The sequence below is a fragment of the Lepidothrix coronata genome, unplaced genomic scaffold (assembly GCF_001604755.1).
Source record: "Lepidothrix coronata isolate B3197 unplaced genomic scaffold, Lepidothrix_coronata-1.0 Scaffold9, whole genome shotgun sequence".
Classification (NCBI taxonomy): Eukaryota; Metazoa; Chordata; class Aves; order Passeriformes; family Pipridae; genus Lepidothrix; species Lepidothrix coronata.
The window spans coordinates 2,981,482-2,998,333 of NW_016690189.1; the positions used below are offsets into that span (position 1 = coordinate 2,981,482).

Consider the following 16,852-nt stretch of genomic DNA (forward strand, 5'->3'; position numbering starts at 1 on the left):
GTTATACTTCTTGCTGTTGTTGAGTTGATGAAATTCAAATTGTACAAATAATTATCATCTACTAATAAAGTGAAATCAAAGAATATTAAAAGAAACTAAGAAAGAATGTGGTATAAAGATATAACACTGCTGTTCCTACAGTTCAAAATGTTCAGTATTACAAAGTCCTAGCAAGGATAAGGATCTGCACCTAACTAATATCAGATTCAGTAATAATTACTGTCTAAGTATTATTATTAATGATACATTACTATAGTGTTATTACAGTATTTCTTGATTGAATAGAATTACTGAGATGACTGATACTCTACTTGTAACATTTGCCAATTATTTAGAGATTATTAGTATCTGATTATTATATCCATTTGAAATTGCTTCATCAGTTTCATCAAAATGGAACACCTAAACCCTTCAAAGTGGGAAACAGAAGCTCTGGGTCAGAATATATAGTGATGGACAAAGGATAATGGCTTTAAACTGAAGGAGGGTAGGTTTCAGATATTAGGAAGAAATTCTTTACTGTGAGGGTGATGAGGCAGTGGAGCAGGTTGTTTAATCTTGCTGCCTTTCTACAGATTATCTGAATGTAGATGAAAATAACAACTTTTTGAATGCCTTGAAGGCCTTGATTTTGGATGCCATATGATATATTTATATTACTATCAAATGGAGCTATATTTTTATAATTCTATACACTTGCTTTTAAATGGATTTGATACATTGCAAAAACACTTCTGTGAATCTGAATACAGACATATTTCAGTATGCTACTGTGCTCAAGGAAAGAATAACTTCAAAATAAAGTCCTAGTATTTGAGATTGGGACAAATATTTATAATCTATTTGACTGATTCACAACATAGTGTTAGGGGTTAATTTGCAATGAATGAAGAAAGGCCACCTTCATCTGTATTTAGCATAATGCCACTGCATCTGTTAAGAAGAATTTTATCAAGAAATTATATTCTTCACTATGAAAGTGCAACCAATTATGCATACATTTCTGTTAAACAAGATTTTTTCAGAATTAAAACTCATAGAACCAAAACTCCAGAGCCAGTGAAATTAATATGAATTTTGGTATTGAATTCCTGAGGCTAGGATATCAACCATGAAGTTAGCTCAGAACAATCACTAGAGACCTTCTAAGGCTACTTACGGCATTTGGGTAATTAAAGGAATTATCATTGATGTCAGGAAGATTTTACATGATATTTAGATAATTAATATACCATATACATATCTCCAAATAATAAATATACATCTTTCGATAAATACAGATAATACCACAATATTCTATAGTACCTTGTCATGTAAGGACTCTTCCAGATTTTTCCTGAAACTTTCAGATTCTTGAATCAAAACATTCTGGAATGAAATGAAGAAAAAAACAAACAAGAAAGAAATTAGAGATATGCTAATATATCAGATATCACTATATACATGTAGTCTCTGTGTACAAGTTTGCAAACTTCATATACACTCGACTTTAAAATTCTTTAATGCTTCAGTTACATATTAAATTTTAAATGCTGGAGAGAATTCAAATGTGTAGGACCATGTGTTTTCTAGAACAGCAAAAACTGCATCTTCATTCAATTGAGCAACTGTCTTGTTCTTACACAGCTATTTCTCCCAGCTTCTTATTTTGACAAGCCTATTTCTTGCTCTGTACAACATTTTGTTTCAGTGATGTAAACCAATAAAACATCATCTGAGAGGTTCTGAAATATCCTTCTGAAAAAATACTGAAACATTCCCCTCAGATCAGACTGAAGCTGAATAAGAAGAGGGAGGGATCAAGGAGGGCAAATATAAATTTGGTCAGGGGCTTTGAATTTTGCAGGGCCACTTTATCTCCCGTATTGGGCCTGGCTGAGCTGCAGTTCATTTCCCCACGGTAGCCCTCACAGTGCTGTGCTTTGCATTGGTAGCTAGAAGGGTGTTGATAACACACTGGTGTTTTGGCTGCTGCTGAGCACAGCACCAACACTGTAACATTCCTTCCTTAGTTGAGGGCAAGATCCTGGGAGGAAACCCAAGTAGGCCAGCTGGCCCAAACTGACCAAAGGGATATTCCAGACCATGTGACGTTAACTCAGATATAAAAGCTGAGGCACAGAGCAGGAGGAGGGGCATTCATTGTCTAATGGCTGCCTGCTGAGACATGTACCGAAGCCCTGCTTCTCGGGAGTGGCCAACCATCACTGCTCATGGGAAAGCAGAGAATAAACCCTGCTATCTCTTGCTTCTGTGTGTGCAAGCTTCGCTTTGCTTTTTGCTTTAAGTAACCTGCCTTATCTCAACCCACGAGTTGTTTACTTTTTTCCACCTTACTCTCTCCCCTGTCCCTCTGGGAAGGGGAGTGATAGAGTAGCTGGCAGGGTGCCTGGCGTCCAGCCAAGGTCAACCCACCACATCGCCCATCACGGAAAACTTGTAAACAATATTCCCTCTCCAAGGGTGGATGCTCTCTCTTCTGTGGTGACAGCATTTTATACTTCCCAGAGGAAGTGAGGTAAAATCAGCAGGTTAAATAAGGATTGATAGCACATCTGAAATGTGGTCATTCCTCAGTTCTTGTCTACTTCCTCTCATTGCCTCATACCCTGTCATGCATTGGTCCTTTACAAGCTCTTCATCAGATTCTTGGCTGATAAAACGGGAACTCAAAATGTTCAGCATATTTGCAGTACTTCTGGAAAGACACTTGAGCGCACTCTTGAATTAAGAGTTGAACATGTCAGTTAGACCATATTTGTGGTAGTATTTGGTAATACAAAATCAGCCTCCATCCTCATAAAAGTAGAACATACAGTAAAATGTTTATTAAGATAAACCTTATACTGCTCTTTGCACTGTACCTTTTCTTCAAGTGCTGCCATTCTCTCTTTTAAGTGTAGTTGCAGACGCTCATTGGATTCTGTCAAAAGTCTGTCTACAGTATCCGATAATCTTTTGTTGTGCTCCTCATTCATTTTTTCTCTTTGCCTTGCCTTTAATGTAGAAGAGACAGATTGGTAGGGTCCAAAATTAACCACTACAGACTTGCATCATTAAAAAATAATAAAAAAAACATGGTAACTATAACCTTCTAAAAAAAAATCCACTGGAAATGTAATTACAGTTACTGATTAATGCACAGTCATTTCTGTAACAGCAGAATACTTTCAACTCTGAAACTAGGTGTTAAGTAGTATATTAAGATGGGTAAGTAAAGTGGGAAGATGCTGCCATTATTGTTATAAATAAAACATTTACTAGTAGGTAGATTTGGGTGCTGGAGTGCATAATGTAGCACTATACCAACAAATTAAAAGAAAAGTGAACAGAAGATGTCTACAATACACATACTCTTTGAAGTTCCTGATTCTTCTCTTCAAGTTGAGCTTCTAAGTGTCTCATACGTTCCTCAATGTTTCCATGCCTTTCTTCCGCCTGTAAAAAAATAGAAATACTGTTTCTGTAATTTAAGTGACTTTGGAAGTTTTTGTCTCAGTAAAGTTTGAACAAAACATAAAGCAAGCTACTACTAACTGCAAACTTAGTTTTCCAAAAATAAATTTTATTTAAACAGGCAGCTGAACAGCATTGCTTGAAATGTGTCAGCTACAAAGGCCTGTTACATCCAAGCATCAGCAAAACATTGGAGTTATTTATGAGCAATGAAATCAGCCAAATGTAACATGCAGACTGTGCATGGTTTGAACACAAACCTGCCATCGTAAAATTGTAAGCTCCTGAAGCACTGAACTGCACGATGGTTGATTATCAATAAAAAAAAAAGTTAAAGAAAATGAAAACAAATCAGATGGATTCTATTTAGCAATAGAAAGTAAAGTCCAGTAGGACTACCTTCCTACGTATGGAGATCATTTCTTGTAGTTTAGCTTCCATAACATATTGATAATCATCAGATGAGGTAGAAGAGGTTGGATCAGACTAACAAGTCAAGGAAAAGGAGAGGGACAAAATTGAAAAATCAGAACTAAAGACACTGACACTGAACAGAACACAGCACAGAATGCTTAAAAGAAAAGTGTGACTGAAAATTTAATACTTTTAACTGACAGATTTTTACATGGAATAAACTACACTGATACTTGGTGAATAAGATGCAGTTGATGTGGGGAAACTGAAAATAATGGAATGCTAAAAAAGCTATCAACCTACACATGGCGGTTCAAGGTTAGTGATGGCTGGCTGATGACATATTACTAGAGTGGATTCAAAGCAACACTGTCTAATCTAATGTTGGTGGGTTTTTTGTTTGTTTGTTGTTGTTTTTTTTTTTAATTATGATAAACTGAACACCAGAACAGGACTCTCAGAGGCCAACATCAGAAATTCCTTTATAATTCTTCTATCATTTTCTAGGAATGAAAACAATGCATAAATACTAAAGTAATGGATAGGTCAGTTACACCACTATGCAATGTCATGGTACATTCCCTAATTTCTAGAAAACAGACAGAATGTCAAAAGAGGCAAGGCTCAAGCTTTCGTATTCCATTATAGAATACACTACATAAAGCCCTTTCATCCAAATAAACGATACAGTTTTTATCCCTTTGAAAGGATCCACCCTGGTGGATCTCTTTGGAAGATCAAGGTCATCAGATAAAAGAAGAACCTATAAACAAAAATTCATTAATAATAATGAAAAGTTTCTACTGAGTATAGAAGTGGTAATCCAACCAAACATTCATTACTAATTCTGACAGGAGTTGACCTTAATTAGGTCATTTGTTGCAAAACATGAATATTCATGTTATTGTCATATAAAACAAGTCTATGTTATCATTCAAAATTTTTAAAAAGCCCTTAAAGAAAGAGAAATGCTATATTGGTTTTGTTGCTATAGAAACAGGAATGTGCATAAGGCATGCAGATAGTGCTACTGATGACTGAGTTGTGAGCTTGCGCTTGTCAAATCTATTTCACTCTGTCAGATTTACCCTCCCTGAAAAAGAGATCCTGAACTCCATCTTTACATGAGCAAACCTTAATATGCGCAAGAAATACTAATTTTACAACTGTATCTTTTTAGTGAGACTATTTTTCATAGTCTTATCCACTAATGATATAACAGGATAATTAAGAACAGATACCAAAGTAATTCCAGATGTTCATCATAACTTAAAATTACTCAGAACTTAAACTCAGGAGTATTATCAGGACCAAAAGATCATACAGAAAAGAAGCCTGTGATCTAGAGATTTATAAATATAAGCTGTAGCTTTTGAGATGAAGATGAGAAAATCCTGCTTTTTATAAATACAAAAATATAGCTTAACTTTGAAGATCACTACTATTCTTTTCAGATTAAGTATATTCACAAAACTCAGATTTTTGCAAAGTTTAAGGGAAACTCTTTGTAACTAAACTAGTCTAAAAAGTTTAGTTATTGTTTCTGATCATGAAGGAGGCATAGTGCGATATATTTGAACTTATTTATTAGCTGAAACTATTTTCTCTAGTTATCATGACTTGGACCTGTGACAGTACCTCTATGATCTTCTTTAACTTATCTTTCAGTTTTATGTATTAGTTGGTTTCAGTACACCAGTGTTAATGCACTGCTTCCTCTCTCAACTGGGTAAATAAAAAGACAGGGTAGAGAAAGTTAAGTCCCTGTAATTGCAGAACAGCAGACCATGCTATGCCTTCCATGGAGGGACTAAATTTTATCCTGCTCTGTAGAAAATAGATTTTTCCTTTTTTTGAGTCCTGGCTGTACTATTGGTCCAAGGCCTTCCCTTAATGCATCTCCTAGGGTCATGAGATGAATTGAAACCATCAAAGCTCAGAGAAAGCTTAAGTAATTCTACCTCTTTTGAAGCCATTTTCATTGAGGGAGATATAGAACCCATTGGGGCACCTTCCTAAAAAAATTAAACTCCTTAGAAGCTTCATTAGCTGACTGCAAACTTTAAAAGCAAGTTACTTAATCTTCACTGCTCCCATACACTTAATTACAGGTTAGTGCAAACTACGAAGATAACTAACTAATATGTCTAGGTTGGAAGGGATCTCATTTAAGTCTTCTGAAATGTAGTCGTGTCTGTCATAACTTGTCCTTGAAAAGACAGCCTGTCTAGTTAGCTGTATAATTTACTCTTTTTCAAACTAAAAAGTAAATATTTAGTCCAAACTGTGCCATACCTTATTCCTTTAGCAGAAAATGGTCTTTTCAATGCATAAAATAATTGTGGTACTAGATCTAACTCAGGAAGGTATATATTTAAGCTATATGTAAATTATAGTTTTCAGTTATTTCACTAGAATACTAAAATGTTGATAAGTAAATTCTTAGTAAAAAAGTCTTCCTGAATGTATCTCAGAGTACCTGCACTTCATATTTCAGCATAAAAGGAAACAGAGCTGATCTCCATATTCATCTCCCTTTACATCTCTTTGGTAGGATAGAAAGACTTAAAAATTAATTAAAATTCAATATGCCTTAGAATCAAAACAAATATCTTTATTCTAAACACTGCAAACGTATTAGAATATTTTATGTTTCTTATATGTATCCTTTGTTCTGAAAGTGTTATTCTGAATTACTCGAAAGGAATCAAGTTATTTTATAACCAAGATATTAAATAATTAGGCTCAAATTCTTATCTGGCAGAGAACAAGCACAAGTATGCATACTTAGTACCTACCCTGGGCTCTAATGCTGTTTAGGGATTTTAACCACTGGTTATTGCACACCAAATGCATGAGCAACCCCTGCACCAGGGACATAAATCAAAAAGGTGTCCTCTGTAAGGGCCAGGGAGACAGAAGCACATGTACTCTTATCTTCTCTCACTTGCAGAAACCCACCTGCAGACAAAGAGCTCCAGTAACTGGTGTGCCTAACTGGAACATACTCCCAAAATGAGGGTTTCAACACCTCCCATTGCCCTTTATGCTGAGAAAGGCCCCAACTTCGGTCTCAAAGGGACCCTCCAGACAAAAAAAACCCAGAAAATCAGCTGTTTGCTAAGGGATTTGCAAATCCTTCCTGCACAGACTTCCTCAGGCCACACTGTTATGATTGAGACACCTGTGGCAGCTACATTTTTTTGTTGTTCATGTATGTTATTCAGATGCAGACATTCCCACTGGAATTGGCTTTGAGAGACTTGGCAGCCTACCATAAAAGTATTGAATATCTCCATCTCTGCCTTGTTGTTTGAGGCATGAGGCAGAGGCTGAGACACCAGTGCTAGTTATGTTTCTTTTGCAGAATTTTATATACACGAGACAGAAGGGACAATTGTGGACCCTGAGGTTCATAAACAGAAGTTGGATTTCTTCCAACTTGTTTTACTAAGAGTTAATTGAGTTAAAAACTTTGTAAAGTGGAATTCACATGACATTGCTTGGTAGACCTTCCCCTACATTCTTCTTTTTAATATAAGACTTGCATGCCCGTTTGCTAGTACTCTGTACAGGGGGATTAGTAAGACACATAGTGTGGTATTCAGCAACTGTCATTTAAAGCATTTAGCCAGAACATTCAGTTATAAATAAATTTGGGAAATTGTGCATCTTAAACTGGATTAAAAATACATGGACAAAAACTTAACTACATCTGACTCCTATAAGAAACTAGCATGAGTCTTAATGCTCGCTTTGCACTCTTTATGCCATGAAATAACAAAGAAATAGCCATTACAAACTAGTAACAGATGGGAAAACTTTGCATTGAGGGAACACCAAAGCAGCTTATGCTCTCTAACCCTGTTAAAACTCTGCTGATGCTCCTGCCGCTAATGTATCCACAAAAAAGATACTGCTTTCACATCGTCTGTTACTGTTGACACTGCACATTTTCTAGGTCTTTGCATCTTAGTCAAAAAAAAAATCCAATTTCAGATGTAGAAAGCACAAGTATAATACAGGTGCCAGAATTTTTCTTCCTTGTGCTGAGCTGCAGGAACAAATCTAAATTTTCTAATGGTATAAGCCAATTTCCCATGTTTTGAGACTGACTTTTGAACAGCTGCAGTCTCCATATTTTCTACTGGCTTCTTATGGTATGCATTCTTTTGGCTATCTTTGGAATAAGGGAGTTATTGAAGAACAAAGAATGCATTATTGAACTGAGTTATGCAATTGAAGGTGAAAATGTGTGATCATATGCTCACAGTCTAACCTGTTACAAATGTGACAAAATGCATTGACTTAAATCTCCCCTTTTTCTAAGCACCAACCTTTCAATGACTACATATCACACATTCTTTCCCCTCCTTTTTCCCCCCCTACTTTCTATGCCTCGTAAATTTAATAAGCAATTCCTTCCATTTAGCTTTGTCAAATTTGCTTCTCTCATTTCTTCCTCCTATGAGGGCAACATTTCCTGAGAAAAGGGAAGCACAATAAGAGGGGTGTTTTGAAAAGACAGGAATGTGTTGTAAATATGAAGTTTTCCTTGGCTTTCCTCTCCAATAAAGGGTTTTTTTTGTTTGTTTTTTTTTTTTTAATTCATAAGAGGATTTATCAACTTCCTTCTCCAGATAACACATCATCTTGTCTCTCTCCCTTGTTCTCAGAGAGGTTTCTGTATGAATCACATCCGCTCCTTGCAGGGGAACTTCTTTCCCCTCCTTGCATTCTTTCCATTGCAGACCTTCTCTTTTTACTTTCCTGCATCAGCAACATCCCCACACTGTAACAAAACAAGCGCTATGCCTCACCGGCCTTAACTTTCAAGTCATTTTTTATCACCTTTAAAATCTACATAACTGAAAGTGTTACTATGCTAAATGTGGTTTAATATGATTATGGTTTCCTCTTCTCCATCTCAGTGCTTCTCTAATGCAGCTGAAAAGCACAGTTGGTATTTCTGGTGAGCTGCATACAGGAATGATGGAGTAAAACGCTGACTGCTGTCTTGTGATCAGAGAAGTGACATGGTACCTCTCCTGCACAAGCACCCCAGGGGTGAGGGACTACTAGTAGGAGTGAGCAAATGGAAGTACATGGATTCTGGTCATCTCTACTAGACCTCTCCTTGAATACATGCGAGGAGAAACTGTTTGACAAACTAACCATCTGAAGATATTGGATGCTCTAATGTCTGTCCCTTCTGAGGTAAATGAACACTTTACAGGATAAAGAAAGGTGTAGTTAATACTGGCAGGAAGTTCTTTCTTCTAGGAACTGCCTCTTCTCCAGGGCAGGCAAAGTGACCAATACTGTGAGAGTGAGTAGAAGGTGGCTCAATGAGTCATGGCAACCTAAATCTTGGGATACATGCTGAGAGCTGTGCTACTTGTCATGACCGGACAGATACCAGTGTGATGGCCAGGCAGGACAGCACAGTGTATGGGATCATGCTGTTCCAGGTTAGTCTGCCACAGGCTGACTAACCCTCCAGTTGCTCACCCAATGGGCAGAACATCGTGAAAACAAAGCCAAAGTTCAAATGATTAATGTTAACTTATGGGTACTTATCCGAGTTCACTGTATAGTCCAAATTTTTGGAGTTCACTCCTTATGAATTAGTTTGGGCATGGAAAAGTAGCAAAAAGACATTCACTAGCTTATATACATAACCCCCCCCCAAACAACTAATTTTAAAAATTGAGAAGGATCTCAATCTATACCCTTCTTTAAGAGAATTCCAACCCAGATTTATTATGAGCCAGAGTATAAAAAATTGAATGCAGAACTGCAACATGCATCTTTTAAATCTGAGGAGGAAAAAATACAGCCAAATCCAGAATATATTTGTTCTGTTTTGTCTCCATGTGTAAGTAATTGGTCTTATATTTTACCCACAGTGAAGCATAGTTTCCAGTTAACCCGTATTACTTTCCTTTAAAATACATGTAAAGCATGTTAGGCTTAACTCACCTCTTTGATATGATTGTAACCTCACTAATCTCAGAGAAGCGACTTTCACTGAGGTAGTACAAAAGCAAGGAGAATCAGTTTTGATTTTTTCTTTTTTTTCAGCACAGAAAGGCTAACTCATTTGGGGGCTCATCTTTTATTCAGTATACATAGACATTGCAGTGATCACATTGCTCAGGTAGACAGACTTTGGCTAGTCTGAAGTCAGATAATTTGAATCCTACTGACGACATGTATGTTGGCATAAAGTTCAATCAAGGCAAAATTAATTCAGCATTATTCAGCCCCTTAGCTACCTAAGTCTTGCAGCTTTCATTGAATAGCTAGTGTGGTAAGACCAAACCAGCTAGCTAATTTAAAACTACATAAGTAAGCTGCAGTGACTACAGCACTGTCCTTGGTTCTGAGCTACATTTATGTGATCCATTGGAAGAACTGGTCTTTAAACTTCAGAGCTGTCAAACCAGCACTTTAATAAGTTTGCAAAGTTTGCAAAGACATCGTATACAAGATATATAAACCACAGCCTTATTTAGCCTGTTGGCCAAATATGACCTTCTTCTTCATGTCATGTATTCCAAGGCAGCACAATTTTAAATAAAATAAATGTCTTCAGTTTTTCATGGAATTGTGAGAAATTAACAGAACCAGCATTACAATCTAACAGAGTTTCCTGCTGGGCAAAAACTTTGATCAAGTACATCAAAGTGAAATGGGGTGGAGCATCAGCTCTGTTTACAGCTCTCTAACCACATCCCATGAAATAATGTAAGAAGACAAACGAAGATGTATATTGCAGCTTTATGGTCACAGTAACAACAGTATCTCATGGAAGTCCCTGCATGTTCTGCACGGTTGAAATGGGATTTCTTTTTACAATATTTGTCATTATATATGTTCAAAGAAAAATGCAGTTGCAAGAAAAGACATGCTTGAGACTGCAAAATACTTACTGATGGCTAATTGCTGGAGAACTTATTCAGGAAAAATCCTCTTAAAACAGAAAACATTTTTAAGCTACTGAGGGCATTAGAATATGTGATTACTTGCTGAACCAGAAGCAACTGAAAAAAATTGTTAAAACGCCAAGGGATTTCTCTTATGTGCACCTAAGTTTTTATTAAAATGTAATGATATTTATTTGGTATTTCATGTAGCTCTTTTTGCTGATTACTCTTGGATTCCTCCCCACCTTTCCCCTAGTTTTCAGTCTTTCTTTCAGATTCCCACCCATTCATATAAACCTAAAGTGGACAGTACAAAATCTTGATCTTACCTTAATAAAAAAGCCCCTCCCCTAACCCCCTCAAAAGCCTTCCTTTCTTTCTTTGTTTCTACCTCTTAACTAAATTACTTAAAAATCAGACTTTATTAGTGAGATGTTCACCACTTGAGGCTTCACTATAAATGGAAAAACATGAGAACTGGAAAAATCCATTAGATTTAAAAATAGCTCAATGCATAAATAATAAGAAGCATTCCTTAGCAATAGAAAAAGGAAAGCTTAGATAAATCCAAATTAGATGTAATACAATCTCTTAAATGTGTTTTTGTCTGATTTTAAGAGATAAAGAATAAACTTCATTATATGTCTTTACAAAGCTGATAATAATTGAGCTATAGTATTAATTACACGCGCACCTGAAAGGATTAGAGGCCAAATATGAAAACCATGCTAGTGAAAATTTATCTTTATCTTCTTATTTCTCTGTAAGATAGTAGCCATATAATAAATTTATCAGAAAAAACAGTTTGAAATCCTCTCAGGGTTTCACATTTGTTTTTGCAGATATATGATAAAAAGAATTATTCAAAATAAACCTTGTAAGAATGTACTGCAAGTTGTCTTCAGTTGTGCTGTACAAATGATCCCAGCTGCCATGATTTGGTTTTATAGCACTTATTGCAAGGAAAATAAGTGTTGTTTATATACACGGTGGATGAAAGTGTCCAGAAGAACTAAGTACATGTAGGAATGAGACTTCCCTCACCCCTTTTTCCTTAAATTACAAATTCTTACACAGTAAAATGAATTCTCCAAGGGCAAGTAATGCTCATATGTATTGGAAATACACGACTCCTTTGTAAATATAGCCTAGGCTAATTTACAGGTAACTCCTTTTCCTGCCACCAAAACGCTAAGAATTATAGACACAGCATTGAGACCATTCCTCGTTAAACTTGTAGCAGATGTTTATCAGGAAGTGTTTTCTTCTTTCAAATCAGCTTGAAGCTACTTTTGGTTTGCCCTTGAGGTGAGGAATCAGGATGCAAATCATTGTTAAACAGTGTGGCTTCTGAAGTGAGAAGTCAGTACCTTAGTTAGAGCTGCAATTCTCTGAGCCAGTTCAGCCTCCACTTCAGGTAGGGTTTCAGCCTTCCTCATTGTCTGCTGCAGCTTCTGTTCAGCCAGTTCTAGACGCTCTTGCAGCTGTCTGTTTTTGTCTTCCAACTGAAGGCCAAAGACAGATAAACAGGTACAAAAAAATAAAAAACAGAATTAAGATTTTTCCTTTCCTTACATTGGCAGCAATAAAAACTCAGATGCATGTATCTTACTTTTCCATTGTTGGGTGGGATTTTTCCTTGACAATTGAAAATACCTCTTAAAATAGTCTAAGGAAGCTGGCAGAAGCTGGAGAGTTTAAGTTCTGATGGTTTAATCTCCTTGAAGAGGTAGTCACGCACATATATACACACATACAGAGAGGGATGCATGCAAATGTATGTAAATATATCTGCATACAGTTACAGAATTAGAGATTATCACATCATAGAGCCTAATTTCCTGTATAGTACTTTAAATTGCTTCAAGACATGCTAGGTGAAAAAGAAGTCTGATACTGAGGCTGAGTTTGAATTATACGGTATGAATTATATTCATTTCATGTTAACTTTCAGTTTATATTGTATTCTTCAAATTACAGTGTTTTATGTTCAGTTTACATTCCAGCTTTGCAATCACCATGGAAACAAAGTACCAAGAGAGAAAGCTGCAGTCATGTTACACACTTTTTAAAAACATATTCACAGAGTGCTTAGCTTTGTAAAATTTTATTTGCACTCTACTTATATGTGGAATCATCAGAATATATTCTATGCAAATTTTGATCTTTCCTGCAGAAGGCAATTTTTTTAGCTCATACTATTTTTTAAAAAAATAAAATTCTGAAATTGTTACATAAGAATCAAAGATATTCCATTACTTAGGGGATATTATTGTGTGCATTTATGCAAGACACTATCAGGAAACAGTTATTTTCCAACACTGAATGTACACATTGAAATTGTTATTCACAGTTCTAGTAGCTGATATGAAACTTAGAGATACTTAACAATTTAAGGTATTTTAGATTAACTAATCTGTTGATTAAAAATGAAAAGATTAAGTTAATGGAAATCTCCCACAGTAAATCTGCCCCCTTTTTTGCATTCGTTGTCATTGTGTACAAAGAAAGCAACTGAATAATGCAGGTACCACACCTGACGTAGGATGGCTTCCTTGTTTGCCAGTTCATTTTCCAGCTTATCGTTCATGTCATGTATGGAGGTGGATTCTCTCTGAGCACTGAGGTAGCGCTTCTCCAGCGTGGTTATTCTTTCTTCCATATCTTCCTTTTGTGCCATTGCCTAATGTAACAAAAAATCCCCCATCAAGAACCATGCAATAAAAATGCTACATAATTTTATACCAGTTTAATTTTCATTCTAACAGTAGACAGGGATGTAAGGTATGCTCAGCAGTAAATCTTTGATTTTAAAGAGAATTTATTTTCTTTTGGATTTTTGTAACTATGATATAGTAGCTTTTGAATACAGGAAACAGAAACAAACCTCATCTTTTGTATATTTTTCTAGTTTCTCTATTTTCCAATGCAAAAAATTATAGCAAACACAGCTCGCATTTATTTGTTTGCTTCTTAAACAACAGCAGGCTTGATTAGAAAATTTAAAAACTGATTAGTTACATAATAGAAACATAGTACAGTGATATGGAGAAAAAAAGTATATGCGAATTCCTACTCTTATTCCTGGGTTCTGCTAAAATTTTCTTCTGAAGTACATATAGCAGGCATCCTGCGACATTGAAATTTCAGGAAAACAAGTTACCACGATGTTGGATACATAACATAACCATAGCATATACGTATGTTATCCATATACGTTATGGGTAGGACTTTAAAATCTTTAGCTGGTTTTACTCATGTTTTAAAAGCTGCCTTCACTGAAGTCAATAGCTCTAATTTACCTAGATTATTCATTACTCTATTACACTGTTTATTTCTCTTCATTTAATTTTAGTGAGAGTAAAAAATTTTATTTAAGTTGTGTCTGGCTCTTGAGAAGGCTTACATGTTGCCACATAATCTTTCACAATTAAAATATTTACTGATAAGCATGTCTTAATCATAATGTTACATAATTAGTATGATTACATTATGAAAGCAGTCTTGAAGTAAGCGAGATAATTTTTCAAGACATAAATGTACCCAAATAGCTAGTCCTAAAATGCACCATATTGAGATGATCTTTTTGAACATTGCTGAAAAAAAACAACATAAACCCCAGTAATTACATATGTAACTTGTTAAAATACACAGGAAACAAATTTCAATAACTTATCCAAGTTACACTATACTAAGCTACCCTTTTCTTGTTGTAGATATTTCATTTTCTGCATTGGGACAACTATCTTTTGTGCCTGTATGAAATCATGACAGGCACTACCACATTTCACAGTAGATTTTGCACTGGCATTTGGTAATTATTCTACAGGCAAATGTACTAGTGGCCACTTTGCTTAGGAAGAAAAAAAATGAAAGCAAGTAAGCCTGTACCCGGTGTAAGAGAAACAGCAAGTGGCAATCAAGTGTCTGAGAGAGAGCAATATTTGCAAAAAGTTAAATAGAGTGGAGGTGTTAGAATGCCATAGTGACCTAATGTAGCAATGGTGGAAAAGGAAAGCATCATAGAATTGTTAAGGTTGGATCATCAGGTGTCTAAGATCACCAAGTCCCACCCTAAATCTAGCACCACCACCATGTCCTCAAGTGCCATATCAACTGAACATTTCCAGGGATGTTGACTCCAACACTCTCTGGGGAACTTGTTTCAATGACTGACCACCCCTTCAGTGGATAAATGTTTCCTAATGCCCAATTAAAACCCACCCTAGCACATCTTCAGGCCATTTTCTCTCGTCACTTGATACCTGGGAGAACAGACCACTCACCTGGCTACAACCTCCTTTCAGGTACTTGTAGGGAGCAATAGGGTCTGCCCTGAGCCTCCTTTTCTCCAGCCTAGAAAACCTCAGCTGCCTCAGCTGCTCCTCATAGGACTTGTGCTCCAAACCCTTCACCAGCTTTGATGCCCTTCTCTGGATACACTCCAGCACCTCAATGACTTTCATGTAGTGAGAGGCCCAGACCTGGACACAGCACTCGAGGTGTGGCCTTACCAGCGCCAAGCACAGAGGGACAATAATTTCCCTAGTCCTGCTGGCCACACTATTTCTGATACAGGCCAGGGTGCCACTGGCCTTCTTAGCCTGGGCACACTGGTGGCTCATGTCCAGCTGGCTGCTGACCAGCACCTCCAGGTTCTTTTCCCCCAGGCTACTCTCCAGCCACTCTTCCTGAAGCCTGTAGTGCTGCCTGGGGTTGTTGTGGTCCAAATGCAGGACCTTACACTTGACCTTATTGAATCTCATACCATAGGTCTTGGCCCACTGATCCAGCCTTTCCAGATCCCTCTGTAGAGCATTTCTACCATCCAGCAGATCAACACTCCTGCCCAACTTAGTGTCATCTACAAACTGACCAAGGGTGCCTTCGATCCCCTCGTCCAGATAATCAGTAAAGATAACAGAACTGGCCCCAGTACTGAGCTCCGGGGAACACCACTAGTAACTGGCCACCAACTGGATGTAGATCCATTTACCACCACTCTCTGGGACCAGCCATCCAGCTAGTTTTTCACTCAGTGAAGAGCATACCCATCCAAGCCATGAGCAGCTGTTTTTTCCTGGAGAATGTCATTGAGACAGTGCCAAAGCCTTTACTGAAGTTCACGCAGGTAACATCCGCAGCCTTTGCATCATCCTCTATATGGGTTAATTTCTCATAGAAGAAATTAAGGTTGGTCAAGTAGGCCCTGCCTCTCACACTCCCGTGCTGGCTGGGCCTGATCCCCTGGTTGTCCTGCACATGCCATCTGATGGCACACAGGCTGATCTGCTCTGTGACCTTCCTGGGAACGGAGGTCAGGTTAAATATATGCATACAAATTCATATACTTATACACACGTGCATAAATACATATAAAATACCTATATTAAAGAAAGCAATGTAAAGGAAAGATAAATAATACATACTAAAATAGATTCTAGAAGCCAACCATCCAGACATATTGAGAACATCTGCCTAAGAGACGATACTGTGGAGAACACTAAGTAGAACTACAAATTTAGAGGAGGAAAGTGAAGGAAAGTTAAATTACTTTTTCACTTCTTGAGAAAAAGGAATAGATTTTTAGTACTATTTCTTAATATTACTATTTCTGTCTCCTATGTTCAAGGGCTTCCACCAGTGCTCAACTTTTGCTGCCCGTATAGATTGGCCTTTATCAGTTTGTAGTGGGTATCACAGGAACAACAATCAAGAAATGACATGAACGTGGTGAATTCCTTACCTCTCTAATGTCTCTCTGATATTTACTGTTCATTTCCTCTGTTTTAATGAGCTCCTTTCTCGTGGTCTCTGCTTCCTGCTCTACCTCTCCCACCCGGGAAGACAGTGCAGCCAAACGCTCCTTCATTTGTGCCATTTCATAGTTTTGCTTTTCCAGTAGTTCCTGAAGTTCAACAACTTGACTGGCTTCATCATTTGAGTCTATTGAACCATTTGATAGGCGCTGTTAATGAAGAAGTGACATTACTGATTAATTATCTTTTAATGTGGACTCTAACCAAAGAATTTCTAAAATGAAGATTATTTTA

General features: G+C 36.9%; 1 protein-coding gene across 17 annotated transcripts in view; it reads right to left on the minus strand.

Moving 5' to 3' along the window:
• Positions 1 to 16,852, minus strand: part of PPFIA2 (PTPRF interacting protein alpha 2) — a 321,853-nt gene that overhangs the window by 51,526 nt on the left and 253,475 nt on the right. For 9 of the 17 annotated variants that reach the window (XM_017804349.1, XM_017804347.1, XM_017804348.1 and 6 more), the window contains 7 exons: positions 16,546 to 16,767; positions 13,336 to 13,482; positions 12,170 to 12,304; positions 3,856 to 3,942; positions 3,355 to 3,438; positions 2,865 to 2,996; positions 1,306 to 1,368 (listed from right to left, as the gene is read on the minus strand). In XM_017804349.1, the coding sequence (XP_017659838.1) occupies positions 1,306 to 1,368; positions 2,865 to 2,996; positions 3,355 to 3,438; positions 3,856 to 3,942; positions 12,170 to 12,304; positions 13,336 to 13,482; positions 16,546 to 16,767 (870 nt within the window). The remainder of the gene's footprint in view (positions 1 to 1,305; positions 1,369 to 2,864; positions 2,997 to 3,354; positions 3,439 to 3,855; positions 3,943 to 12,169; positions 12,305 to 13,335; positions 13,483 to 16,545; positions 16,768 to 16,852) is intronic. The other 8 variants (XM_017804350.1, XM_017804355.1, XM_017804353.1 and 5 more) reach the window with 1 other exon arrangement.